We start from the raw sequence: 27,775 nt of genomic DNA, 5'->3' as shown, positions 1-27,775 counted from the left end.
GAGCCGAGATGGTGGCTTGCAAGGGTCTCCAGATCTGACCGAAAAATGTCGAAGTCGTTGAAACATTGCTTGGACATCGAAATCACTAAGTGATTTGTACATAATGCCGCCTTCACAACTGAAGCGGCTGAAGGCATCTCTCCGTGAGCAGGGTGTAACAGGACCCCAGAAATCGAAGAAGCAGAAGAAGCAGCAAGCGACTGGAAAGACTTCCTCTGATCGCGTGCAACGACAAGCAGCACTCCAACACATCCGAGACTCCTTCAACCCCTTCGAGCTCAAAGCACCAGCGCGACCCGAGAAGTTCACACATGCGTCTTTCAGGAATGCGCAAAATGCAACGACACGATACAAAGATGTCCTCCACCGACCTGGCGTTACTCGATCTGCCGGCGAGGAAATGCGCCGGAACACATTGCTTCCTGAGATGAGGAGGCGGAATAAAGTCGGCGGTCTTGTGGATCGACGAATAGGCGAGGGAGATGTCGATATGACCCCGGAAGAGAAGGCTGTTCAGCGCTTTGCCAGAGAGAAGGAAAAGAAGGCGAAGGGAAGGAGCATGTTCGACTTGGAAGGCAGCGACGATGAAGGTGCTGGTGGCTTCGGGCTGACGCATGGTGGCAAAAAAATCGATGATCTAGCTGCGGATGACTTTGGTGAAGAAGTGTCAGGCGGGTCTGATGAGGAAGAGGACGATGATGGGGAGCTGCTTCGGCTAAAGAGGCGGCGGTCTGATGTCGACGAAGAGGATGATGAAGAGATGGAAGGTGATGATCCGGCAGACGACCAGCCTGAGCGCAAGAAGACGAAGAAGGAAGTCATGGAGGAGGTCATTGCAAAGTCGAAAATGCACAAATACGAGCGTCAAAAAGTCAAGGAAGACGACGACGATTTACGGGAAAAGCTGGATCAGGACATTGGCGAACTTATGGGTCTCTTGCAAGGTGTGAAGAAGCCGCCTCCGCCTCCAAAGGCTGAAGAGACAGCAGCGACCAACGGAGACGGGCCAGTCATGAACCCTGAGCGACAAAAACTATTGGCTGGTGGAGACAAGGACTACGACAAGTACATGAAGCAGCTTACGAATGAGGCCCGAGCAGCACCGTCCAACAAGAGCTTGACTGCAGAAGAGAAGGCGCAGAAGGAGGCAGAACGATTGAAGGAGTTGGAAGAGAAGAGGCAAAAGCGCATGCGTGGTGAAAACGTATCGGACGATGAGAAGGACGCTGCTCCAGGTGCAGATGTTGACATTCGAGAAGATGACGAAGACGAAATGCCCGACGAGGCTGCAGACTTTGGCTTCACGTCTTCCGTCGCACAGCCAAAGAAAGCAAAGGAAGAGCAACTTGTGCTGGACGATGAAGATGAATTTGCGCTCGATGAAGATCTGGTTGCAAGCGGTTCTGAGGCCGAAATGAGCGACGACGAATCTGGTGAAGGCAGCGAAGACGATAGCGACGCCGATGGCGAACCACACGAGGATGAAGAAGATGAATTCGTGACTGAGATTCTTGGATCGAATGGTGCTACTGGATCTAATGCTACTAAAGTTGGCGAAAGGACAGCAACGACTACATCCGGCGTCGCCTTCACCTATCCTTGTCCACGATCGCACGACGAGCTGCTGGGAATTGTCAAGGATCTGCCGGCTGAACAACTGCCTACCGTGATCCAGCGCATTCGAGCATTGTACCACCCTTCGCTCTCAGCATCGCACAAGGAGTCAATGGCTGATTTTGCCTGTGCGCTTGTCGATCATCTTGCATATATGGCAGATGAGAAGCAGTCGATGGCAGTCATCGAGCAAGTCATTCGTCACTTGCACTCGTTATCGCGAACATATCCCACCCAAATCGGCGAGCAATTCAGACTCAACTTGGCCTCATTCCAAGGGCGCACGCATCCTAGTGCTGGTGACATGGTTGTGCTGACAGCCATTGGCAGCATATACCCTACTAGTGATCACTGGCATCAAGTCGTCACACCTGCCGTGACGTTGATGGCCAGATGGCTTGGCCTCAATGCTCCGTTGTCGAACAAGCCAATCGAAGAGCAGACACTTGCCACTGGTGCTTTCATGGTCACACTATGCATCAGGTACCAGACGCTGAGCAAGCGCTACGTCCCAGAAGCCCTCCGTTTTACCATCCGGGTCTTGTCCTCGAAAGATGCCACAAAAGCGACGCACGCACCATACCTTACCAACCTCACCGCAATGGCGGACCTCTGGAAAGAGAAACCCTCCTTCATCGAGCTCTTCACCCCAACCCTCCCCCTCCTCAAATCCCTCTCCGCCAAAAAGGAGCAACAAACAATCACAATCCTCCTCCACCAATCCCGCCTCCGCCGCAGACCCCTCGAACTCCACCACCACCGCAAACAACCCATCCGGACCAGCGTGCCCAAGTTCGAGGAGAACTTTAATCCTGATAAGCACTATGATCCCGATAAGGAGAGGAGTGATGCGAATAAGCTGCAGAAGGAGTATAAGAGGGAGCGCAAGGGGGCGATGCGGGAGCTGCGCAAGGATGCGAATTTCATTGCAAGGGAGCAGCTTAAGGAGAAGAGGACGAAGGATGAGGAGTATGAGAAGAAGCATAGACGGCTCATTGCGGAGATTCAGAGTGAGGAGGGGAAAGGGGGAAATGATTATGCTAGGGAGAAGGCGATGAGGCAGAGGAAGAAGTAGTGGGCATCATAGCAAGAGGCTTGTATCGTTACAGGTCGTCGTAATGCAGAACTATCTTCCCAGGTCCCTCCACTGGACTCTCCTTCTGTCGTTGACAGGGTGTTAGGTGGTGAACTGTGCCGCTGCGCCGGCCAGGGAGAAGGGATCTCGAATACTGGTCCATGCGAAATTGAGGCGGCGATGTTTCTGCTTGCACTTCCTCTTGATGCCACTGGACTCTGGCCCTGTGAGCAGCGTATTTGGCTGTTCAGCTGCTACCCTGGGCGGAGAGCTCGTGGCAAGACTTGATTGTCATGGGCCTTTTCGACGCCGCGTAGAGACTGGCCGGGGTGCTGAAGAGGCGGCCGTCGTTTGCTGCTTCCTAGTCTGCTGCTTACTACGCGAATCTATTTTGCTTACCAGCACCTGTGCATTAACGTCGATGCCTATCTGCCACTGAAGGCTCCTGACAGAAGAGGTGGCCGCCGCGCTTCAGAAGCAATAGTGATAGGTAACCCGTGCAGGATGCTTCGACCCCCTACAAGCAAACGCTGTGTGGCAGTATCTCTGTCGTAACGATCACAGAAGACGCTCGGGTGTCTCCTTCACCGACGCCTCGCTGTCGCTCGCTACTCTTCGAAAATGCGAGCGTCTGAGGAAGCGACAGGCCGGTGCCACGGTTGATCAAGGAAAAGCCACCCCCCTCTCGACGCCAAAGCCTTACGATGTCATCTGAAGCAACATGTTACGCCGAGTGCGTAACGACTTCGATGTCTGGAACATGATCGAGCTATGTGTTGGAATTGTGGCAGCATCTCTGCCTGCATTGCGACCCTTGTTCGCTAGCCTTCCTAATCTTGAAACATCAACAACCGGCAACCCAGGAGAGGAAAGCAAGCTTCAGGCGTCTCATCGAATGATGACTAGCATTCGCGTGAGGTCTGGAGATACCGTCTTGTGGTGACTACCCTCTCCACTCCAGACAACACACGAGGGGCATGTGAGTCACAGGAACGGTGCTGACGACGCGCCTCTGACATGGGGTGCACAAGCAGCTCACCGGTGCATATGCACCTCAGCCTCCCGAGATTCCCCGAGATTAGACACATCTGCGAACGACTGCAGGCACCGGTGCCATGGCCTTCCATAGTCGTGGTGGCAGCCAACACGTCGGACGACGTCTGTCAGGGCAAAGTACTTCCCGCAATCCCTACGCAAAGAGACCATACCTAGTGATACTGCCGAATCTCGCAGGGCCCAGGCGCTGGGATCTCATCATCATACCAAGTTGTCAAGTTACGCAGCATTTCCTACCTGGCGCGTGATGCAGTCCCTTCGGCGACGGTCCATGGCCAGTTCACATGATGCCGATACTGTTCGGATCATAAGAATACCGGGCACCCAGCTCTACCGGTCGCTGCTCATCCCTCGTTTTCGCGTCAAGCTCAAGGAATGTGGCGGGGCTGTTCGTTTTCGCTGTTGCCATTATACATGTATATCAGCTTGCGCGCACTTCGTCGTGCGACTAGGACTGACTGTCACAAAACACAAAGGCGCCAACAGCCTGGCCACTGGACACTTCTCCCCGTTGCCATACCATCATCTCGAACTGTTTTCACCTTCCCGGCACATGTTTGTGACCGATCTCATCGGTGGTTATTTGCCGCGCCGGCAACATGGCCGTGTGCGAGGATGGGAGCAGCAGCTCTCTCTCTACACCCCATGCGACCCAGTCCAGTCGCGGCGCAAGGTGCATATCTCCAAAGGCGGATGAAATTGTCACTCGCCCATGCCAAGCTCGCGGCATCTGCATGAGACCAGTGTGCAGCTTCGCAGAGACTGTTCTCTGTCGTTACATGACTTTCGACACCGCGACGTGCTTTCTAGAGCTCGCCAGACTATACTTAGCATGTTGCTGCAAGCCGCCCGCACTCGTGTCACCAAACTGCCGCTAACGGCCCGTTGGTAATCCGGCCGTAGAACTTGAGAAAGGCCTGGCTTCAGATACTGTTCGACAGCATGGATGAGGCCTTCGTTGCTCAAACGAGGTAAGAACCGTTCGACTCCCGCTCGACGGTATGAGTTGGCTACCCAAGCATCCAATTTGAGGCACTACCTGATTCCCCGTATCGTAGGTAAGCGGACTACCACGGTCGAAGATCGAACAGAAGAATGGGAGGCTGCACCCGCACCGCGAACGCCTCCTGCCGCTCTGCGTGTGCCTGCTTGAGAGCTTTCCGCGCGACGACAAGTAGAAGACAGCCCAGCTTGCAGTCCCAGTATGCTTGTTCGTCTTGGTAGACAGATGTCCATCCTGGACTTACCTCACCACACCGAACAGCTCAAATTGCACCATCACCTTCCAAGAGTCTACCTTCGCTATCCGTTCGCGACTGGAAGCGCAACGAAGCCAACCACCTCACGGTAAGTATCGGACTGTATTGACCAGTGTAGAGGTTTAGAGAGACTAACAGGTCCGATGTAGGATCGCACCGACCGCGCATGGTCGTACTGGAGCCAAATACCGCGCGGAGCGATTGCTCGCATGCAAGAGATCAGTCGCCAACCAGATATGCACTGTCACCCTGATTCAGTGTCACCTACAGTAGCACTCCAGCAATCGACGACTCAGCTTGTACCGAGCTTTGGGTCCTGGTCGCATATACAGACATCCCCATGCCGATTGGGACCACGAGAGATCATGGTAGCCTCGCCTCAGGGCCAGCACCAAATTATGACCTGCCTTCCTGACACCGGCTCTACCCACGACTTCATTGTGCCCAGCTTGGTTCATCAGCTGGAGATGCAACGATTCGTGCAACCAGTGCGGCAATCGGTCCTTCCTGCGAACCAACATACAGTCATGGTCGATGGCGTTGTCTGGCTCCAGTTCCGCATCCAGAACGACTTCGAGACCTATGGCCGCTGGTCTTATCTCTTCGCTGGTCTGGACTATCCCATCGTCCTGGGACGAGACACTATCTGCCAGATCGGATTGTTTGGTTGCAGGTGCCCCGAGGCAGGGAACAATGTAGCGTTGAGGATGATGTCGCTTGGAAAGCAGACCAGGGGTTAGTAGCCTTCCAGGATCCTGCGCACGGGTTAGCTGACATCCAACGTAGGGGTTGTTGGTGCACAAAAGCAAGCCAAGCAAGAGTCGAATCGAAAGAACAGAGACAAGACGCGAGCAGAGCAAGAGGCGGATATGCAAGAGCTCATTGCCAAGCGTGAGGCTGAAGCTATGGCCGCCGCCAACGCAACCGCGGCCGGTAGTGGCACGCCGTCGTCGCGGTGATGGCACCGCTCAAGTAACGAGGGGGACATGCAATATAATTACGATTCCGAATTCGAAGACATAATGCGACACGGCCACGTATGCAACGAAATGATGATAGGAGGTCCGTACTGCGCGGGTCTGGGCCATCTGGAAGAGGCTATGCCGCGAGGCATTGGGCATAATCTACCGGCGGCGGCTCCTGGTTGCGTTCTAGACTTTAGCTCACACGAGCAAGATGAGACAGTCCTCTGTGACAGATAGTGTTCTGTACAACGTCAATTGTATCATGTGCGTAATGTTCATCGTCTATCTGTGCCTTCGCTGTCTTGTCGAAGCTCCATGGGTACATGACTAGGACCATAACGGCTTTCCATGCCTGATGTTAGCTCAGGCTGGTGCTTCCGATGAAGACCACTTGTACCGCTGCAAATCTGCCGATGTATTAGAGAGACAAGTCGCCGCAACATCAGTGATTGACCTACGCTGCTGTTACCGAGAAGATCTCGGCGTGCTTCGCCTTGGTCGATAGCGCCATCGAGGCAGAGAAGACAGATGAAAGTAGCATCGCTGTGAGAATGCGAGCGATCATACTTGGTACAAAATACAGCACTAGAGTGGCCATAGAAGGCATCAGAGTGGCTATTATTACCACGAAAGCTCGAGACGCTCGATGATACGATGTCGCCGACCACTCACGAAGGCCGAGCTCCTCCTGGCCAGGCATAGGATTCTAGGCGAGCTTAGTACGCATTCATGGTATATGCACCATAAACATCAACTCATGCTAACCTTTGTCAGAAGGCCACAAGCGACCAGGCCTGGAACCACTTTCTCTGCGACCAAGCTGGTAAGCACATCGAAAGTGCTATTCGAGAACGACACCAAGTCTCTCTGCTCTTCTTCACGCCAAGGTGTATTCTCAACGCCGGAAAGGAAGTTGTTGCCTCCTTTTTTGCGGGCTAGCCAGTCCTGCAAGAGGTTGATGCTATGCTGCCTTGGTCCCGATACCTGGTGTAGCTTGATTTGGGTCATGAGAGCAGTGTCTGATCACAGGTCAGCGAAAGCAATACCAGAGTCGTGGAGTGACCAGACTGTAATCTTCAAGCTTATCTCGTATCTCCAGCGCCATGGTTCATTGCTCACCCATCACGCCCCTTCTACCAGCGAGAATGAGATTGCCGATATCGGTATCATAGTCCAAGCCGCGATTCCGGTCGACAATCGCATAACTCTGAAACTTGCGCTCCAGGTGGAGCAACTCTGCTTGCTGAATGAGTAGGCTGTGGCTGTTAAACTTCGAAACCCGTCTAAGCTGCGCAATATCAGCATACGATCCCATCAACGCCGCCAGTGCGCGATAGCCTCGTGGTCGCTGCATCGTGCACTTGTACTCCAACGCGACGTTCGTCGTCTTCGGAGCAGTAGTAGGCGTCCGACATAGTTATGAGCTGCTCGTCAGCCCAGCGTCGAGGCGCAGCCTTCTCTCATGATGTAGAGCGGTTCGGCCTGATATGTGCATATCACGCCCGGCTCAAGCGAGACCACAGGAGCAAAGACATGTGTACGGTTGATGTGCCCGATGATGCTGAGCCGTCTTGGCAGCGACGGCAAAGAAGCCGTTCGAGGACCAGATTCCATCCACTCCGTACAATCGCTCGTGATTCATGGTGCTGCCCAATATGCTGAAGGCCAACAGCAAAGCAGTTGTTCGCATTCAAGTGAGTCGCTATGTTACACACGGCGGGGTACTATGTAGCGTGGTGGCAGGAGCTGACTTCACGGAGACTTCTCATATGATAAGGCAAGCGGAAACGGACGCGTTCTGACGATAGCTGCCCAGCAGTGGCCGTATTCTTGGGAAGGCACTTGCTATGTGGTAGACGAAAAGGCTTGGTAGGTACGGCCCAGTGTTTCTCCTATGTATAAGTGGCTCAGGTTGGCATCACATGCCATGTCTCGAGGCTTGAGTGCGGGTAGCAGAGTTTAGCAGCGGTGCAGATCTGTTCATGCTGGACTTCCAAAGTAGGTTATGTTTCTGATTGACCATTTCTTACAGCGAAGCTCTGCGATCCATGTGCAACATTGTGGGCGGGAACATGTCGGGCACGAAGCGGACCGAGCCCTTTGTTGCTAGTGCGATGTGTCTAAGATTGACCACACTCCGTCGTGAGGTCTCTACGTGGCATAGTTTCGGTCAGAACAGTCGGACTTGATGAGATCTAGATCAGCGCAGTACTGCGGATCGATCGCTCCGATATTCACTGTGTTTTTTTGAGTATCTGATTGGCAAGGCTAGCATCGCCTAATGACCGGGAACTCTGTGCCAAGCTTTCCACGTGTTTGGCGGCGTGCTTTTCATAGAGCCAATACATAGGCAGTCGAATCGTCCAGAGTAATTCATTCGATCCAATCTCTGTCACATGTCCTTTGTGCATGTAATCGAGCATGCCATTTGGCATCCCACGTTATAGCTGCAGCCGAGCTGCAAGCAGTCATCAGCTAATGAGCTGTCAAATGTTCATGCATGAAGGCAACCACTTCAGCCACACTTGTTGCTCAGGTACGTGCTTGCGGCTCCAGCTCGAAGTAGATCGAGCAGACGCAAAAGAAGCACTGTCGCTCTCGAGCTTTCTTACATTTCTGCTCTCCAAGGATGTCGCAGAGCATATCATACGGTCGCGATGGCTGGGTCCGCAACGAGTCGACTGGTACGATGTGGCGATATAACCCTTCAGACGATACAATCATGCTGCGGGATGGTCGAACCATGCCTCGACCGTCCCACATGACTCGAGAACAATGTTTGCGCACTACCGCTGCTTACTCCTCAGGTCAGGGGTCGGGGTCTGACGCATATGCTCAAGAACCGCGCAGCTCAAGGCCACAACAGACTAATGCTACTGCTTCATCGTTGCGCCATTCCGGTCAGCATCAAGACTACACCACCGACGTACGCGGCGGCGCATCGTCCGAGGACAGTGACGCAGAAGAGCACAACGCAGAGGATGATAGCGGTGATGAAGCCGTTGACGATGGCAACGGTGTGTACGGCTACGACAAATGGCATATGTGAAATGACGGGATACAACCCGCTGACGATTTTCCGCACTAGCTGGCGCTCTCACTCGCAGTACGCAGTATGCATCAACGAATCAGGCCAATACCAGCCGCCCTGAAATCAGGCCTAACATCCGTGGAGACTTGATTCAGCGACAAGTCGATCTCACTGGCCTGTCCTATGTAGAAATCCTAGTGGCGAAAGGACGCCGTTGTCAAGACATCCAGTCCAAGGTGGCGCCTTTGCTACAACAGGATCTGAATTGGACTAAAAACCTTGCTTTCGCCCGATTGGAGCTGTGGTACAACAGTTGTCCAGAAGCTACTCGAGGCCATGAACACCAGGACGAAGACGAAGGCGTGATTTTGAACACTATGAGAAGACGCATTTCACAAGCTAATAACACGAATCCGGAGGCAATCGAACATTCTAACGGACCCGCACTTTACACAGCTCATATTGCCATGGGACATCCCAAGGGGCGATTGATTCCACTCCTTGCTAAGCTGGATACTCGGGCCGACATTAATACAATATCGCCGACGACCCTGACACGCATGGGCATGACTAATGAGCATACTTCTCCCAGACCTTGTGCCATCACGCTTGGAGATGGTCGCAATTCTGAGGTCACGAATGGCCTTTACCTGAAGTGGTACGAAGCCGGTGGCGAAGCTTTTCAGGACTGGTTTTATGTCTTGCCTAACAGCCCTAATGCTGTGATTATCGGTAATCGTACGTGCCATGATAGAGGCCTTGTGGTTCAGGTCAGCAACCCATTGCAGTCACAAGTGATGCGTCGAGGTCCTTCGTCAATGCCAGTGGAGTACTGTCCTCTACAGTTTCCGTCTCTCAAACGAGGTGAGCATCTTGCACTGATGGTCTTGCACAGGAATATCACTAATTGCCAGATAGAAGAGAAACGGAGACAACGAGAGGAGTTTGCGCGGACAGAAGCTGAGAATGAGAGGTTGCGAAAGGAACGCTTCGACCGCAAAGTGCGCAGTTATGGCGGTCAGCCAGCTTCGAGCAGTAGTGGCTCTCCTGCGGCATATCGAAGCTCACGAAACCCTTGAGTGACAGAGCATCCTTCCCTTGCAGAATTTCACATCGGCGCGAGGTACTGATGTTTCTTCAGTATGGATATTCCTGAACAAATGCATGCGTCTAACGAAGTACAGTGTTCGTGATCATGTCTACTTTCATATCATCATTGAGTACGTTCAAGTATTAGTGATGTTATTGCTCCCAATGAACACCACTTGCACTGCCGCGAATCTAGATTTATCAACATCAGCATGCTCCTTTGGACATAGTGGTCACACTGATAACTCACGCCGCGGTCGCTCCAAAGACATCTGCTGGTCTCACTTCGGTTGATGATGCCAGACTGGCAGCGAATACAATGGAGAGCCCCATAGCTGTCAAAATTCTAGCAAGCATATTTCGAATGTAATACAGAATGAGGATGGCCAATGAAGGCGTGAGGGCCGAGAAGAAGACGACGACCACTCGCGAAGCTCTTCGGTATTTTCGATCGGGATGGTCGAGGAGTCCAAGTTCTTCTTGTCCGACTATGGGGGACTGTAGGAAGATCAGCCTTCATGCTGAGGAATCTCAAGTATGCGAGAGCTACCTTCTTGATCAAAGGCACCTTCTGACGTCCTTTCGTGAGCCATGGAATAACTGACTCTGCAACCCAGCCTGTGAAAGCATCAAATGGCTCCCTGGTGACTGCTAGGAGGTCTTTCGACTCATCCGCAAGCCAGGGCAGCTCTTCAACGCTAACGAGAAAGTTGTCGCCGCCTTTCTTCCGGGCTAGCCACTCTCGAAGCTGTTCCATGTCGTACCTCCGGGGCTGCGGGAGTTTGCACAACTCACTTTGGCGCAAGAGTGCCTCATCTAGAAGTTTTTAGCACAGTCTCCGCTTATGCTTGGTGCACGACTTACTATAGTCTTTCAAGCGCGATCTGATCTCTAGGACAAGCTCCCACTGCTGATTGTATGTTTTGACATTCGAGGTTGCGTTGACATTCGGGGTTGAGCTGACATTCGAGGCTGCGGCGATGGGTTCCATGAGCTTCTCAACCTCAGTGTGATGACCATATTGTCTGTCCGCCGTGCCGCGGGCTCCGAGATTCTGCTCGAGGACTAGAAGCTCTGCTTGCTGCATCAACAGGCTATGGGCATTCAGCGCCGCAAATCGCTTGAACTGCAACATTCCATCGTCCAGTGCCATAAATCTCGACAACTCAGGATAGCCCTTCTTGTCCATTGGAGGTGTAGAGTTTACGCTCGTCACACTCTTCTGTGACCCTCCAGGCGCCTGTGCCGTTGTAGTGTGTGCGTTAGTGATCGACTGAAGCGCTAATGAAGCTCCTGCCTGCGGCGTGGAGCCTTGACTGTGTGCTGCCGATGCCATGGTGGTAGACTGCTAAAGCCACGTTGATGCTGCTTCGGTGGTGTGAATCCAATGCGCCTTCTGTGCCGAAGACCACGGTCATCAATCGATCCTGGCCTGGGCCGCCACAAAACACCCGGAAGTAGACAAGCCTTCTGATTGTCATATACTTAGACTCACTGAGATCTTGTGGTCGTATGGATCGTCGCGTTTCCTACCGCACCGCCACCCCCATGTCCATACCGGTAAGCGAATGGGTACACAAAGCGGGGCATACAGCAGGAGTGTGGCAGCAGCTTACTGTTCGCATGACCGGTCAAAAGCGAACGAATAGCTCTCGGGCGTGGCTGCCCAAAGAGGACCAAAAGCTGGGTGTCGCATCTGCCACGTGGTGTGTGATGTCTGGTTAAGTCCGTCTTGTTTAGGGAAACATAGGCGCTCAGTTTGAGCGTCAAGAAGTCCGAGTCAGTCTAAAAGGACCTCGTCGAGCTGGACACGGCGTACATTGTATGCCCAATCGAGGGTCGCCACGCCCATGGAGCGTGGCCTTTCCGCCTCAAAGGTCTACTTCTTCCTAGAGAAGTTATTAATAATCTTAAGCTAGTATTTCAATCCTAGTCTTGAGATTAGTAGTAGGCTATATATATCAATAGATATAAGGGCAAGTCTTTTAGGTCTTCTCTCTATAATTCGTGGCCAGTACCATCGCCATGAAGAAGAACACCTTTGTTCCTCGCGTGGCACCTCGATTTACGTGCAGATGTGTTGTCAGTCGGAAGATGAGCTTGGATCGGCATCACAACACGCCAAGAAAGCAGGGATCACTCCTCGAGACCCGCTCCCATCTCGACTTCATCTCCCTTTCCCTACCTGCTTCTCTTTCTCTTCCATCAACAACCCATCTGTCGAAAAGGCTCCCTCGCCTGGGACACCTCTATCAGCCATCTGCTTGATGCTTTCGTTGCGTGCCTCCGACTCGAGGACCCATAGGTGTTGGTCCCTTGGGCTCGGTCCAAGACTGGAAACATGATTCCCATTACCACAACGCTAAGATTGAAACACACTTGGCTCAGACTTGGAACGTCAAACGGCTCTGTTACTTCGGAGATAGAAGAGAAAAAATGCTGGAACGGCTGCATAAAGGACTCCGTCCGATCTCATTAGGCGATCCGGATTCCGGAAGCATGTGATCTGTATCCTGCATAGCGGTGCTCTCCGTGTACGTTGCAGCAGTGATCGATGATCTATGGGTGGCCGAATGCATTCAGTGCATCAACTAGTTGGACTCCAGTCTGCAGCATAGCAGCACAGCACCTGCGGCTTACCAACGACAAAGATCTACAACAATGCAGACACAGCAAATCAACCCAGGCAACATCACTCAGAAGACTTCTTAGTGGACATACAAGCCGATGGGTGTAAACTCGCAGTCACCACCATGGCTTGCGATAGCAAACAAAGGTATCGTACTTTCACTGATCGATAAGGTTCATTAGCTGCAAAGACTACTGATTAGCACGAATGAGACGCTCACACGTAGCGCTTCAATGCCACCCTCGACTTCTCCCGAGCCATGTCATCGCACGTTACAGTACTGCGCGAAGGATGTCATATATTCTCTGTTCAGCATCTGCCAGAGGCTTGCTGAGACCAGCATCTTCGGAACGGGCGCACCTCGGAGCACGAAGGACAAACAGATAACGTGCTTTGCAGTGTCTGACTCTTACTCTCTCAAAGGCTCTCCCATCGGATAGTTGATCACGATGCCTACGTATGCGCTGCTTGGGGCTACTGGCGGGACAGGATCAGCCATTCTTCGCTGCCTCTTGTCCGAGCCTCCGGTGGACCTCACGCTTCGCATACTCGTGCGATCTAGAGACAAGCTCTTGGCATCGTTTCCAGGGCTGGAGCAGTCAACAGTCGTCCAGATCAAGATTGTCCAGGGCACTTCGACGGATATAGTCGCACTGGGACAATGTCTCGAAGGCGCCTCCGTGATCTTCAACGTGGTGGCAACCAACGAAAGCAAGGTCGGGCTCTCTCTGTGCCACGACACAGCGGGGACGGTCATTGATACATTGGAGAGCTTGCAGACCACGAACAAGCAGCATTATTCCAAGCCAACTGTGATCCAGCTACGAAGTGCTTCCCTCAATCTTGAGCTGAACTCTGGCACGCCATGGCTTGTCACGCTATTCCTAAGCTTCTGCTTGCATTACATCTACTCCGACATCGAGCGCGCCAGCCAACTTTATGAACGCACTGTGCGCAATCAGCCGGACTTGATGGACTATATTTATATTGATCCGCCAGCACTTCACGGAGCTGGCCGCACAAAGCGCACGGGATATGAACTGATCTCCAAAGGTGCTGCGGTGAATGGCGTCAGTTATGCTGATCTGGGAGCTGCTTTCTGCGAAGTCGCCTCGCGGAAGGACGAGTTTCGTGGCAGAGCTGTCGGCTTGGTTGGTACTGGCAAGATCGACGAGACGTGGAAGGTGCTGCTGAACTACAACTATCTCGGAGCCAAGAGCAGGATCTTTGGCTAGCATCCAGATTGTTCTTACGGCATCGAGATCGAGGGTCCGAGCATCCGATGGCTCTACGACAAACATTCTGCTATCGATCGTCCGAGTTTTGGCTATAAGTCCACATGCAAGCAACATCTTTCTTTGCAAGTTTCTGATAATCTTACCGTACTGGCCAACGGTGTTCACCATCCTCGTATACCTGTTACATCATGCCAGACCCCAGCCACACTCCCTCCAGCGACCAAGAATACTGCTTTGCTGTCATGCGACACTTTGCGATGTTCACAGCTAATCGCATCGCAAATGGCTTGTAAACTCGACTGCTCGGCATTGCTCACTGCATAAACCGACTGAATCAACCTACTCTATCTCATTGAGCCTTTGTGCCCAATCTCGATCATTCTGGAATAACGTCGGGAACACAGCACAGCTGACGCGCCATGTCACGAAGACGCTCTACGCAGGTTCTTTACACGGCCAACGCGGCGTCGGTGCTTCCTAGAACTGACAACACGAGCATCCTGGGGACGCTCACTCGCATGCGCTATCTGATCGGCTGGTACATGTTGTTCCTCCCTAACTTCGTGATGCTCCAATTGTACGGCAGCGAACTCATCAGCTTCACCCTTTCACTACTCGGCCTTGGAGCAAGTGCGAGAGCACAATTCATGTTCAACTCCATCACCATGGTCGCTTTGATGCTGCAGGGGCTTCTCCCCCTGTTGCTTTTCTGCGGTCGTCATTGGCAACGTAGGGCGGAGGGCAAGCAAAGGTTGCCACGATAGAGGGCAACGGGTGGGTACCTACTCAGCTGAAGCCTTCGACCATGGTTTGAATGCACACATGCGGATAGGAAGTGGGCGCGCTGCTCTCGAAGAAGAACAGTAACAGCGAGCACTTTGAATTACGCCAAATACCTTCAAGGTTGTTGAGACGCCCAAGGCAGGGCGTACTGTGATCACTTCTTTAGCATCTGCTACGCTCCACCGTCACTCCTGCAGCACTGAAAAGACAATTCGACTCTTGTATACACGACCACCTCTGTCATCACTGCACTCGGCATAGACTGGTTGATGAGGAATGTCATCGTGCACTGTTTGGAATAGAGTATGTTCATGAAGGACTCAATCGCCACTGACGACGAATCCTCAAGGCATTGTTCATATTGGCATTACCTAGGCTCTCTTTATTCACTACGAATGTGGAATATCCGTTCATCATATATCTTCTTAAACCTGCTGACCTCGCGACGACCCAACCCAAACCACCCACTCCCGCACAGCAACCTACAGGTAGCTCGCCTCCATAATCCTTGAACCACTGCTCTCCACGAGCCACCCCAGACCATGCCGGCACACCGCTCTCCCCCGACCAGGGCCAACATGCCAACAGCTAACCAAGGACAACAACAAAACATCTCCATCCTCGGCGTCCAAATCGACAGGACAATCTTCAAGATCTGGCTCACAACACTGCTTCTGGGTCTCGTCGCTCTGCGGTTCTTCGGCGGGTACATCGCCGATACGGTACTGGCCTGGTTCAACATACACGATGATGCGTACGCACGCGGCGTCGTGCAATGCGGAATGCCGACCCATTTTCTGTATTATCTTTCGGCTCCCCTGGTGTACATTGTGTACCAACGGATCCGCCAGGAAGGGACTACTCGCGAGGCGCGATTGCCTCGATGGAAGGCGAGGGGAGGATATCTCCAGGGGTGATGCGTAGAGTGGAAATGTGTCTCGTTGAAGAGAGTGAAGCTTTGAGCTGTGGGTTAGACTAAGGTGGACCGCGCGAGATCTGCGATGGCGCTTTGCGTTCACCATAGTCTGAGACACCGCCGCATGGTTCTCGAGATTGGCTGGCACCCTTCTGTGTGTATAACAGTAAGAGCAGACCAGTGCCGGGCTGATGATGAGTTGCGAGCACGGGGTCACCAGGAGCTTTGTATCTGCAGTATACTCTACATGCTCAGCGGGCTTTAGCGTAAAGTAGGATCGGTTCCCTGTAGAACTATAGCGAGACATCAAGGCTTCCACTCTAACAGATTCATCGTAAGATGTCCCTGCCCAATCGCATCGTCCAACGCATGATGCGTATGCGCCACATCACTCTTCAGCAGATGCTTCGGCATATTACGCTTCGTAGCTCGTGATAACGGGACATTCGCCTTCGTAGCATACATCTCCTTCAAGTCTCTCACGCCACTGAAGCCAAAGGGACTTTCCACACCGAAGTGGATGAAGTACCAGTAGATGAACATCCAGTCAAAGCTCGCAGGATACGCCACGAAGACGGGCCTCGCACCGCCTAGCCGCTCCTTAGTCTCGAGGACCCATGCGGCAAACTTCTCCATTGCCTCCTTTGGGTCTTGTCCGTGGTCTTTCATCCATTGGTGCCGACGCTCGCCTGTAAAATCATCGCCGGTGAAGCCCTCGAGGAGACCTACTTTGATTGCGGCAGGGATGAACTTGTCGGTGATCGGCGTGAGCTCGATATAGAAGAGATTGCCCTCGTCATGTCGGTCGAAGCGGCCATAGGTGCCGTCTTTCTTACGAGCACCGGCTACGAAGGCGCCGAAGGATGAGAGAGAATAGTCGCCAGGAATCGGACCTGTCGCTTCGACGTCTACACTGATGTAGATTTCGGTGTGGTCGCTCATCGTTACTGGGAGTCGCCTTGTAAGTGTAGCTTGTATTTAGATAGATAGATAGATAGATATTTCATTAAGCTGTTGTAGTGCCCTTTGGCCTATGCAGCTATGCTATCTTGTTTTTGTATATATAGAGGGGAAACCGTGTTGGTAAAAACCCCTCCTCCTTCCCGCCTGTCTTTTCCTCCTCGTTGTCGTCTTAAATTTCCCTTGTTAGGGGTACGCTAGTGTCATGGGCCTGCCCTGATGACTACCCTATCTGCAACCCCCCTCGCTTCCGCCTCTTGTCTATCCACTCCTCCGTCTCGCTCGCGAGGCTAAACTGCTGGAGGTATCCCTGCTGTAGTATCCACCGAGAGATTCGGCGAATGTTGCCTTTGTCCCTAATGATTGACTTGTAGTCTCTCCTTCCCGCTTGGTGCCTCCAATTTCCCCTGCCTCTCGCCCACTGCGGGCATCTTAGTAGCATATGTTCTGGGTTTTGCGATGGGTAGCCACACTAGCAGGCTGGGCTATAGATGTCTAGTGCGCGTCTCCTGAACAGGTAGGCCCTTAATCCAATGTGTTCGGACCTGATTTGGATCGCTATGCTTGCTTCGGCCCTTGTCAGGTCCCTATATAGCTGGTAATTGTGTCTCTGGACGGCTCGGAGCGCTATCGGGCCTATTGTCTTAGGGGGCTTCCTTTTCCAGTCCTGCTCCCATAGGCAGCTCGCTATCTGTTCCGCTAGGCTTTGGGTCTTAGCCTTGCTCCCGCCGGCCTGGCGAGTCCTACGCTCCTCCTCCTTTCGTGCTAGCCATTCGGTGCTTGTCTATACGGCCGTAAAGGTAGTAAGGTCATCCTCTTTTTGGCTTGTCCTATGTCCGGCCCCTCTCCGGTAGCGGCTTTCTATCTTATTCTTTGCCTCCTAGATCGTGGTTTGTGCTAGGTAACCTATCGTCTTTGCCGCGTATTGAATTCTCATTCCCCGGATGTACTGGCCGATTGGTGGTATTCCTGTCTCCATTTCTACCGTGCTTGTTGACGTTGTCTTGTATGCGCCTAGTACCCTACGTAGGTTGCCTGCCTATGTCCTGTTTAGGGGTTGCTCTATCCGTTTCGGGATCGGCTTGCCTACGCCTCCTGTTCCCCAAATCTGTGCCCCGTACAACATAGCTGGTCTGACGATCGCCTTATACATTACTCTTGCCTTGTCGAATGTTGCTCCCTATATAGATGCCGTAAGCCTCTTTATCGAGGCTTTATTGACTTGCGCTCGACTCTGGGCTTTCTTAATCTATACATTCCAGCTTAGCTTCGGGTCGAGCCAGATCCCTAGTACTCGTAGCTCCGCTAATAGCTTGGTCTCGTAGCCTTGGATTCTTACCACCGCCTTTATATTATAGTGTGTTCTCGCTTTACTAAAGTATATAAGTTGGTACTTTTCAGGGGCGAACCGGGCACTATGCTTCTTTGCCCACTCCTCGCATTTCTTGTGCCTATCTTTAAGGAGGCCACAGTTCTCTTCTGTCGAGTCTGACCAGGCTAGGATGTTTATATCGTCCACGAACCCCGATACTAAGGTTTGCGGAGAGGTGAGTAGGGGGATTAGATCCGACATAAATATTAGAAATAGGATAGGGGAGAGAGTAGATCCCTAAGGTATTCTAGTCTCTGCCTTCACCGGGTCGGACGTGTACCTTCCTAGGACTAGGTATGTCGTCCGTTCCTAGAGAAAGGAGTAGACGAACGACGTTGCCTACTAGGGGATGCCTTTCTGCTGTAGGATATATATTAGCCTTTGGTATGAGACGTTGTCGAAGGCCCCTACGATATCGAGGGATAGTAAGGACGCCGCTCGGTTCCTGCCGTAGTGCTAGAGGGTCTGAATTTGCTCCGTAATTAGCTCTATTACTGTTAGTGTCGATCGCTAGCTTCTTCCCCCTATCTGTGTTGCTGGGAGTACGTGGTTGTCCTCGGTAAGCTACGTAAGTCTCTAGGCTACTATCTTTTCTAGGACTTTCCCTATCGTATTTAGAAGTGCTATTGGTCTGTACGACTTGGGCTGAGTATAGTCTTCCTTCTGTAGCTTACGTAGCACTACTGTCATAGACTCTCTGTACGGCTTCGGGTAATACCCTAGCCGTAGGCACGCGGTAAATAGGTTTGCAAGGCTCGGCGCGATCTCTTCTCTACACTCTTTTAGCAGTACGTTTAGTATCCTGTCTAGGCCTAGGGCTTTTCGTCCTTTTAGCTTACTTATGACTCCTGTTACTATATTAGAGCTAACCGCCCAATCTATGTCTAGGGGTTCCGGGTATGTGCTCGGGTCGATGTCCGTAAGGTCTGCCTCTACTTACGTCGAAAAGAAATGGTCGGCTAACGCTTTTGCCTTGCCCCGGGGCGTAGCCTAGGCAATCCCTTCGCGGTCTACGATTAGGGGGAAGTAAGGGGCTTGTTACTCTTTAGGTAGTCGTGCCTATTTAGTAAGTCTCCACATCTGTTCCGGGTTTTCTGTAACGAGCCTAATCGTCGCTCTCCAGTCCTATAGCTTATCGCGTCTTATCTGTGCCTTCTTCTCTTATGTCGCGTGGCAGTATTGCTCCTACGTCTCTTAGGTGTGCTCCTTCGTCCACTGTCGCCTTGCCCTTCTAGCCTCCCTTACCTTCGTAGAGCATTTAGGGGTCTAGAAGGCCTTCTGCTACGTTGAGGGCCGGAGTAACGGCGTGTATTGTTCCGCTACTTGCTATATAACCGAGGTAATCTGTTCCGCTACTTGATCTAGCTAAGCTGTCGTCTCGAGTTCTCTATACTGTAGTAGGTTCGCTATTAGGAAGCCTCTTATGTCGTCCTAGCGTGCCTTCTTCTAGTTACGGCGTGGTTCGTTTGCTGGCTCCTCTATCGCCTTCACCCCTAGCGTCGTTTGGATAGGGATATGGTCTGAGGAGGCTTCTAGCGCGTAGTTCGGTCGGCATTAGACTAGTCTCTCTTCAAGTTCTCGTGATAGGAAGCATAGGTCGATCGTGCTTATACTAGTACGGGCCTTCTACGTCTCTGTTCCCTTTGGTGTTACTAAGGCCATTCCGTAGCGTACGGTTATGTCTAGTAGCTTCCCCTCTAGAAACGCGTGTAGGGGAGTGAATTCGAGTCCCTACTGTAGGTGGTAGAGGTTGAAGTCGCCGAGGAGTACTTGCTTCGTGTCTTAGCTTAGGGTCCGCTCTAGGTGGGCGAGGGTTCCTAGTTCCCTACTCGTCCGACCCCGCGGTGGCGGGTTGTAAACGTTATAGATCTGGATAGGGCCTTGTGTCGTGTCGATCTGGATTGATGTTATGTCTCCTAGGTTGCCCTGCTACGGTAGTATAACCTTCCACGACTCAAGGTCTATAGTCTTGCTTACGTATATACATGTCCTCGGGATGACGCCTCGTTAGCCCGCGATTACGGTGTGGTATCTCCGGTCATTACAAGTGGCTAGGAGTCCTACGTAGGGGTTGATCTATAGTTCCTGTACCGCAATAACGTGGTACCGTAGCGGGTCTAGCTCTTGTAGAAAGTGGCGCTAGACCTTGTCCCTACTTTTGTTTACGTTGTACTGTACGATAGTGATGTCGTCGTATAGTATTATTCGTTATCCGTGAGGTCCATTTCCGTGCTGACCTGCTGTGTCTCCTAAGCCTATATCTCGCTATCCGGCTGGCCCTGGGGCCGCTAGGGCGCCCTAAAGATTCGCATTTGGCCTAGTTCGTTAGCAGCCCGGTTAAGGTGTCGAGGCCTACCGGGAGGTGGATGCGTTTGCGGTTAGGTTCCCTTGTTCGTCTCTTCTACCCTCTTCCTTTTGCTCGGCTCGAAGCCCTTGTACACGGTAGGTCCCTCCTACTGTCGTTAGGGGTACCTAGCTAGTGTAGAGATCCTTGCTTGTCTCGCTCGTTCTTGTGCTGCTATTCTAGCCGGGCATTGGCTTGAATACGCTGGGTGCCTTCTGCCGTAGTATGCGCACCTACTCTCCTTTTTTGGGCATTCCCTTCCCTAGTGTGGGCCTGCGTAGTGAGGACACCTTAGGGTCTTCTCCCCGCATTTTAGGGCTATATGACCGTACTGTTGGCATTGGAAGCATTGTAGTACCCTATAGCTGCTCTGATAGATCTCCGTGTCCATTCTCTCGTAGTTCTAGAATAGCCCATTGTCTAGTATCTAGTTAGCTTGTTCCGCTGTCTCTACCCAAATGATAAGCGATGAATGCGTCTTTTCTCGGTCTACTGTCTTGTATAGCCATGCCGCCTTCGTTAGTCGTACTCCTAGGGAGGTGTTCTGGTTCTGTACTTAGAGGTAGGGAAGGTCTTCGACCTTGAATGTCCTAGGGACCCCGTAGGCGATGACGGTATACTGTTGGTAGGAGACTCGTGCCGACTTCGCGACTTTAGTAGTCCACTCCTTATAGGTCTCCAGCTTTCGTCTATTAGACTCTTGTACGGTAAAGAGTCTTACTACGCCTGTTGCCTCTACCCTCGCCCTAACTACCTCCTTTTGGCCGATTCTGTCGACAATCTCCTTGCTTGTTAGGGCTGCGATTTCTTGTTTCTCCGCCGGATCAGTAATGTATAGGCGTACCGCCTTGCTTACCTTCGGAGGGGGTTGATTCTTGCCTACTGCTACTGTTGCCTATATAGTTGGTTTCTGGGCTGCCCTCTGTGTTACTTGTTGGATTGTCTTCGGGATTTAGTATGATAGCGCTTTTAGCGCTCCTAGTAGCTGTGCTATAGTGTTCTTATATGCCCGGGCTAGGTGTTCGTCATCCCCTAGTAAGTTCTCCGCCTCCGTATATAGGGTCGTCCACGCTGTGTTGTTTGTCGTTAGCCTCTGCTTTCTATATAGTGGGCCTTGGCTTGTGTCCTGGGTTTTTTCTTGGTTTGTTCCCCGGTTTGACTCTTGGTACAGAATGTTCGTAAGGCTGTGGCTCTCGTTGGTTGCCATCCTTCGCTATTGTTCGGGGTCGCGCTTCCTAATTGGGTAGTTGTCCTCCGCAACTCCGCAATTCTAGGACCTGCCTTCAGGGGAAAGGGACCTCGGTTTTGGGGTTTTTTGTATCACGATTGCGCCGCCGCCAGCGTAGGCGGGTCGCTACTGCTTGAGTAGATTGCTCGTCTTGATAAGGGCTGTCGATTGAGGGCTAAAACGTATCCCCTAGTAGAATATCAACCGGAGTACCAGTGTAGCTTGTATTTAGTTGTCAGTATAGAAGGTAGGGAAATGGCAAAGAGCACCACTCGAATTATGGTCTGCGCACGGACGCTCTGTCACATGCTTTGAGTATTGCCAAGTAATATGCACATGCCAACGTTGAGTCACGATGCAACTTATGCAAGTGACTCGAGTGCTTCTGTCGGCCAAAATCGCTCATGCTGCACATGAGCAAGGGGTCAACCTGCTGTAGCACGACGCAGGACAGTGCCTTCGTGTACTGTAGGACTTGTCGTCCAGACTCCAGTACTCAGCCGCTGTGTTTTTCCTGGTGACACGATGGTAACGCCTGGATCTACGGCCTCGGTCCTGGGCCTTGAGTCTTCATGATGCTCGCCAGTTGTGTGCTCACGTGCCTGGAGGAGTATACGTCTTGTGATTGGTCGTCTGGAGACAGGACGCTAGCTCACGTACGATTTTTTGGAAGCGCGTTTGCAGCATCTTCATTGATCTTCATCACCACCAATATTGCTCAAAAAAGTTGCTGGCGATGCATCTCAACGATCTCATCAAGATGTAAGCGTCTTTGCTGGTCTATATGATGCCAGAGGTGGCGTTCTGAGACGATTAATAATTCGCAAAAAAGAAGAAGCCACGTCGCACAAAGCTGAAAAGGAGAGTTCAGACCGAAGAAAATGCTAACACATATATGGCCGTCCACGAGTGGGACTGAGCCCTGTCAGAGTTTCGACCTTCACGACCTCTGCTCCGACTTCACCTCTGCATCAACATGCTACTTGAATTCATCGCCACTCCCGTCACGATGATAACAGCGGCTGTCTGATCATGATGTCTGATCTCACTGCCAGTGCATTTCGCGATCGATACACTCATCATCAGCATGACATCCGGATCCTACGCACGCATCGGGTGGTGATTACATATCGACAATCATCCTGCGAGGCTCCAAGAAAGATCCGATTCCGTGCTTTGGAGAAGACATCAAGATAAGCGTCTTACTGTGCCTGACAGAACAGCTCTCTCCGCAATCCTCCTCATGTCGCCATTCCGATGGAGATGGCATTGGACGCCATAATGGATCGCTGCAGGCTGGACTGTCCTGGTTGTCCGATTTGTGATGTGGACGCCCGCCGTTGAACAACAATGGATCGCACTCTTGGATAATGAACTGAAGCTCAACAAAAACTATGTCACCAGTCCGCATGAATCTGTGCCCCGGATACGCAGTGGCTGTCTTCTTCGCCGAGCATTATGGCCTTCAGTCACCTGGTTGATCTCTTGCCCAGAACATGACCTGACGTGCACCAATGCAAAAATCAAACTTTAAGTCCTTTCATCGACACGCGACATGGTAAGCCGGGTGGGCGGATGGCTTCATGAGGAGGTGTCAGTCTCATCGGGACTACATCTTACGCAGCAGCTATTCCTCATAAGTACACTTCCCTGCTCAGAGTTACTCGTCTTCTCTCACGTCGTACAGCTCCACTCAATCCCCCAGATTCCATCCACTCGAGCACTACGAGTCATCAACATGGACATCAACGGCAACGAGAAGCCAGCCGAATCACCAAATGGGTACTTCAAAGATGCCCCCGACAGCAGTCGCGACATGGCGGCAGAAGCCATGGAGCGCATCCGAGCGACAGGTTCCATTCAGATGTCTCCAGAGCAGTTTGAACGATTGTACTTGCAGCCGCTTGGTCGAGTCAAAGGTGATCTGCGAAAGACCTTCGGTAAGCAAGTCGTTCAGCTCAAGCAATAATTAAGCGTAACGACCGACGAGCGCTAGTCATCCACCGTAGCGACGTGTGAGCTTGCGAACACTCGAGCGTAGGTGGTGGCGTCAGCGAGGAGGGAGTGGAGCTCTATCACCAGCCCTCAACTAGCCTTGGCGCCCGCTCTGATTGGTCAACTTTCAAGTTTTAGGGTCACGTGACCTACCGCACTGTGCCTGTTGGCGAACTCGCAAACATATACTCGTCGCTAACGCCTATGTCGTCGTATAATAAGCACTGTACGTCGGGTAGCGGTAGCGTGGATCGCACGCTACTCTGCAGTCTAGAAGGGTTGGTAGAGAGCTCCACTCCGCTACGCTTACCTTTGGAGGTTCACAACCGCCAACAGCACATTTTACTCTTCAGGCAATCCTACTCCCTTAGCGCTCGGTGGTCTTGTGGTGACTCTGATGCCATTGGCGTGCCAGCTCATGGGATGGCGAGGCTCGGGTGGATTGGGGTCTGCTACAATGTGAGCTTGACTATCAATCGTGGACAGGCAGTGATGCATGCTGATACAGTGACCACAGCGGAGCTTACTACTTCATCGGAGGACCCTCCCTTTGGATCGCGAGCATTCTCGAGTTCTTCTTGGGCAACACTTTCACGTTCGTGGTCTTCTTCCTCTACGGTAAGTGAGCTCATAGTCGCATTTTATGACAGTCATGCTGGCCAGACAACTGATGAGCACCATAGGTGGAATCTTATTCGGCTGGGGCGCCACTTTGCATTCATTCTACAACGGAGCGGGAGCGTATGCACCAGACGGTGTCTACCAAACAGGTCTTACGGAAGGACCATTCTACTCGTCTCTTGGTAATAGATCGCCGTCTCAACGAGCATCACACCCCACTAACATCGCATCTCAGCTTTCTTGCCCCTCGCTGCTGGTATGATCAGCCTCATCTTCATGGTCGGCGCGACGAGAGTCAACTTCGCGTTCGTGATGGTCTTCCTCTCCGCGGGCTTGGGTTTCCTCTTGATCGCTGGGGCTTTCTGGGAGCAAGGTCTGGGCGACGCCGTGATGTACGATCGTCTCTGCCAAGTAAGTTGGTCACCTTCGACGGGCGATGCTACCAATGTACTGATGTATGAACCATGGTTGCGGCGGCTGCTGGTTTGTCACGTCCCTGATAGCGTTGTACCTGCTCTTCATACAGATCATGGACTCTGTCGGCGCCACATTGCCGCTGCCGGTCGGCGATCTGACTGGCTTCTGGATCAAGCGAGCTAATAGGAACAAGCCAGGCAATGATGTATGAACATGGTGTGTAGCTAATGGCAGTGTTGAACGGACATATGAAGAGGAGGAAATACATAATACCGACCCAATTCTCTTCGAAGCATACTGAACACTTGCTATCTCGTGAAGAAGCTTTCATCAGCAGCCTCGAGTCTCACTCGTGACGACTTCAAGCTTGTTAGTCTGTCAGTCTACGAGGAGACTGTCTTAGATACAATGTCTCGCGACTCCGCAACCCAGCCATCTTCGCTCCGGCCACCGGCAGCATCGCGGTCAGGCTGATAAGTAAGATGAACAGTCATTCCTACCCCTACACTACCCCATAGTCTTGGAATAGTCTTGAGCAGTCTTGGTCATGGAGAAGCATCAGCTGATTGACCGCGCCCGTTCAGGAGCCAATTACATAAGACACGTCCACGTGGGAGAACACAAGCTAACACAAGCTAACACAGCCTTGTTTAATATAGCAATCGTTCAGCGCCAGTGCCTTGAATGGTGTCGGTCCTCGTCGAGGTCGATGGCTTAGTTGGTCAAGAGGGTGGAATATCCGTGATGCGATGACCTCAATGGGATGGTGTTGCCACTCACCACAGAAGGTCACGCGCAGATCTATCGGAGAATGTCTGTTGATACGCCAGGTCTGGGCCGCCGTGGAGTCTCAGATGCAGCCGCGTACGACAGTGACATGTAGGGTCGTTCATGAGCTCGAATACATAGCCTCTATCACGCAACTCTTGCTCACAGCTTCGTTCACTTCATTGCAAGCACTCCATCCTCTTCCACGAGACCCACTCGCAAGCACTTTTCTTACACACAACCCATCGAAAGTCTTGCCCTGAATCACTTCCAATTGCAACACTTCCACAAATCCAACTACAATAATGCGCACCACCCTCATCTCCACCCTCTTCCTCACACTCCTCGGCTCCGCCATCGCTGGCGAAAACTGCAAATGCCAAGATCCCTCAGGCTCCGGGCCACAATGGAACGATGCGACCAGCGTATGCTGTCAGGGCGACCAAGCATCGCAATCGTCATGCTTTGAATACGGGATGGGCAAGAATAACCAGGTATGCTGATAGTGACAAGCAAGTGGACGGGAAGGATACTGACGTGGCGAAACAGTGCTCGGCAAAGTCAATAAATTGCATCAACTCGGGATTGTTTGATAAATGCTGTAAGAAGCAGGGAGGTAAGTCTTGATGCGGATCTTCTGTATGTGCTTTGACAGTAGACAGATCTGTCCGTAGCGCCTGGTGCGTTCTGCTGGACCTAGACGACCATGATGAAAGGAAACGAATATGTAAAGATATATACCTCTGCAACGAATGTTCTCAATCAAAAACCACCGCCATCCGTCCCTTGTGCTGATTCATCTGCATGGGCTCCAACATCTTCGGGAACTCATCCAGCTTGAACTTGGTCACGTGTGGTTTGATGCCGTGCTTATGGCTGAACCCCAGGCACTTCTCTAGTCCGGGCTTGACGCCGATGTGAGAGCCCTTGATCCTGATACGGTTCATTGAGACGTCAATGGCGTTGAACTGGAGAGGTTTCTGTGGGATTCCAGTCACCATGAGAGTGCCTCCGTATCGGATCAGCTGTTGTGTTGCCAAGTAAGCGGGAGCCGGGTTCGTGTAGTTGATGGCTGCGTGACATCCTTTGCCACCTGTCAGTTCACGGGCTCGCTGGATGTAGTCGGTGTCGGATTTGGAGTTGAAGACGTGGTCTGCTCCTTGTGCTTTGGCCTCTTCTAGGGCATCTGCTGAGATGTCCACGGCGATGATTTTGTAGCCGAAAGCTTTGAGGTACTGGATACCCAGATGTCCAAGCCCACCACATCCCACGACAGCGACCCAAGTTTCGGATGGGTCACCCTTCAACTCGGCGATAGTCTCCGTTACAGAGTTGAACGCCGTGCAGCCTGCGCAGGACATTGGCGATAGAGTGGTCAAGTCCATGCCATCCGGTATCTTGGCAGCATTACGCCAGTGAATGGCGGCGTACTCCTGGAAGAAACCGTTTACACTCATGCCCTGAACGTTTGCAGTTCCCAGTTCGCAGTAGAGAGGCTGAATCTGGCAAGCATCGCAGTCGTAGCAGCAGTCGACGATGGGAAGCCAGCTGATGTTGTCTCCTTTCTCAAAGCCGTGAACCTCGTTGCCGGACTCGACGATTGTGCCGCAAGCTTCATGGCCCAGGGTCCGTTAGCTGGTCAATCAAGAACATAGCAACGAGACCCACCATGGTAAAGGGCTCTACCTCTCCTATGACAAGCCCTTGCTCGTTCGGCTCGAACAGCATCAAGTCCCTGTGGCATAGTGAGGCAGCCTTGATTTTGACCAGGATCTGGTCGGGTTTAATTGTAGGGATCTGTGCCGGGTCAGAGTCTTGTACGTCCTGGTGTGAGCTTCATAGAAATCTGTGACAACCTATGAAACCGTCTCTAACATACTGGGATAGTATTGAGTGCCACCGTTTTGTCGACTGGGTTGAACTGCGCTGCTTTTTGACTTTCTGGCAGGCTACCGTCAAGAGTACCATTCGTCGCCATCTTCGTTTCTCCAATCGGGATTTGCGTGGCAAAGTGCTCACACTTCTCACTTATCCGTGGCGTTCTTGTCTGGGTCGCTGTGTGAGTGCAACACTTCTGGGTGCCCACGAAGCTCGAGCGCAGCTTTGCACTTTATTCCATCAGAGAAGACCCACCAGATCCATACCAAGCATTAAGCGATGTATTACATGTATGCGAAGACCCCGCAGAATCACGATGCTGCACAATTTTTGGCCTGACTACTCTGATAACGCTTTGCTACTTGTCATCTACTTGCCAGTGAGCCCTTTGAATGGATTTGTCGATGATTGAACTAACGATTCGCCCCCCGAACGCCTTCTGGCTCAGACTTGAGTGTCACTGGACACACTCGTATTGGTTAGAGCCTTGCATAGTCATGCTGGTGTTCTTTGGCTTACACCAAAACACGATCTTGG

At 52.1% G+C, this 27,775-nt stretch overlaps 11 protein-coding genes across 11 annotated transcripts; 7 read left to right on the top strand and 4 right to left on the bottom strand.

Annotated features, from left to right (window-relative positions):
* Nucleotides 1–103: 103 nt before the first annotated feature.
* Nucleotides 104–2,689, top strand: CLAFUR5_07893 (putative nucleolar complex protein 14; the record flags this gene model as incomplete). Its single annotated transcript, XM_047907041.1, has 1 exon — nt 104–2,689. The coding sequence occupies one exon, from the start codon at nt 104–106 to the stop codon at nt 2,687–2,689; it is 2,586 nt and encodes an 861-aa protein (XP_047759557.1).
* Nucleotides 2,690–5,213: 2,524 nt separating this feature from the next.
* Nucleotides 5,214–5,963, top strand: CLAFUR5_07892 (uncharacterized protein; the record flags this gene model as incomplete). The annotated part of the gene is made up of 2 exons (XM_047907040.1): nt 5,214–5,739; nt 5,791–5,963. The coding sequence occupies 2 exons, from the start codon at nt 5,214–5,216 to the stop codon at nt 5,961–5,963; spliced, it is 699 nt and encodes a 232-aa protein (XP_047759840.1).
* Nucleotides 5,964–6,327: 364 nt separating this feature from the next.
* On the bottom strand, nt 6,328–7,384 carry CLAFUR5_07891 (uncharacterized protein; the record flags this gene model as incomplete). The annotated part of the gene is made up of 5 exons (XM_047907039.1): nt 6,328–6,376; nt 6,428–6,675; nt 6,735–6,988; nt 7,089–7,257; nt 7,337–7,384. 5 exons carry the CDS (start codon nt 7,382–7,384, stop codon nt 6,328–6,330), a joined length of 768 nt encoding a protein of 255 aa, XP_047759837.1.
* A 1,214-nt stretch (nt 7,385–8,598) lies between these two features.
* Nucleotides 8,599–10,079, top strand: CLAFUR5_07890 (uncharacterized protein; the record flags this gene model as incomplete). The annotated part of the gene is made up of 3 exons (XM_047907038.1): nt 8,599–8,986; nt 9,058–9,864; nt 9,919–10,079. The coding sequence occupies 3 exons, from the start codon at nt 8,599–8,601 to the stop codon at nt 10,077–10,079; spliced, it is 1,356 nt and encodes a 451-aa protein (XP_047759006.1).
* Nucleotides 10,080–10,226: 147 nt separating this feature from the next.
* Nucleotides 10,227–11,425, bottom strand: CLAFUR5_07889 (uncharacterized protein; the record flags this gene model as incomplete). The annotated part of the gene is made up of 4 exons (XM_047907037.1): nt 10,227–10,281; nt 10,340–10,587; nt 10,640–10,905; nt 10,954–11,425. 4 exons carry the CDS (start codon nt 11,423–11,425, stop codon nt 10,227–10,229), a joined length of 1,041 nt encoding a protein of 346 aa, XP_047759220.1.
* A 1,742-nt stretch (nt 11,426–13,167) lies between these two features.
* On the top strand, nt 13,168–13,953 carry CLAFUR5_07888 (Averufin oxidase A; the record flags this gene model as incomplete). The annotated part of the gene is made up of 1 exon (XM_047907036.1): nt 13,168–13,953. The coding sequence occupies one exon, from the start codon at nt 13,168–13,170 to the stop codon at nt 13,951–13,953; it is 786 nt and encodes a 261-aa protein (XP_047759556.1).
* Nucleotides 13,954–15,317: 1,364 nt separating this feature from the next.
* On the top strand, nt 15,318–15,656 carry CLAFUR5_07887 (uncharacterized protein; the record flags this gene model as incomplete). The annotated part of the gene is made up of 1 exon (XM_047907035.1): nt 15,318–15,656. One exon carries the CDS (start codon nt 15,318–15,320, stop codon nt 15,654–15,656), a length of 339 nt encoding a protein of 112 aa, XP_047759570.1.
* A 305-nt stretch (nt 15,657–15,961) lies between these two features.
* On the bottom strand, nt 15,962–16,597 carry CLAFUR5_07886 (uncharacterized protein; the record flags this gene model as incomplete). Its single annotated transcript, XM_047907034.1, has 1 exon — nt 15,962–16,597. One exon carries the CDS (start codon nt 16,595–16,597, stop codon nt 15,962–15,964), a length of 636 nt encoding a protein of 211 aa, XP_047759571.1.
* A 7,354-nt stretch (nt 16,598–23,951) lies between these two features.
* On the top strand, nt 23,952–24,803 carry CLAFUR5_07885 (uncharacterized protein; the record flags this gene model as incomplete). Its single annotated transcript, XM_047907033.1, has 5 exons — nt 23,952–24,013; nt 24,072–24,172; nt 24,238–24,357; nt 24,411–24,586; nt 24,642–24,803. 5 exons carry the CDS (start codon nt 23,952–23,954, stop codon nt 24,801–24,803), a joined length of 621 nt encoding a protein of 206 aa, XP_047759231.1.
* An 862-nt stretch (nt 24,804–25,665) lies between these two features.
* On the top strand, nt 25,666–26,060 carry CLAFUR5_07884 (uncharacterized protein; the record flags this gene model as incomplete). Its single annotated transcript, XM_047907032.1, has 3 exons — nt 25,666–25,854; nt 25,910–25,976; nt 26,023–26,060. The coding sequence occupies 3 exons, from the start codon at nt 25,666–25,668 to the stop codon at nt 26,058–26,060; spliced, it is 294 nt and encodes a 97-aa protein (XP_047759576.1).
* Nucleotides 26,061–26,118: 58 nt separating this feature from the next.
* CLAFUR5_07883 (Alcohol dehydrogenase) lies at nt 26,119–27,338 on the bottom strand (the record flags this gene model as incomplete). Its single annotated transcript, XM_047907031.1, has 3 exons — nt 26,119–26,982; nt 27,029–27,157; nt 27,240–27,338. The coding sequence occupies 3 exons, from the start codon at nt 27,336–27,338 to the stop codon at nt 26,119–26,121; spliced, it is 1,092 nt and encodes a 363-aa protein (XP_047759790.1).
* Nucleotides 27,339–27,775: the final 437 nt, after the last annotated feature.

Source organism: Fulvia fulva, chromosome 3, assembly GCF_020509005.1.
Source record: "Fulvia fulva chromosome 3, complete sequence".
Classification (NCBI taxonomy): Eukaryota; Fungi; Ascomycota; class Dothideomycetes; order Mycosphaerellales; family Mycosphaerellaceae; genus Fulvia; species Fulvia fulva.
The sequence above is the reverse complement of the archived record's forward strand: the minus strand, read 5'-3'. Positions and strand labels throughout refer to the sequence as shown.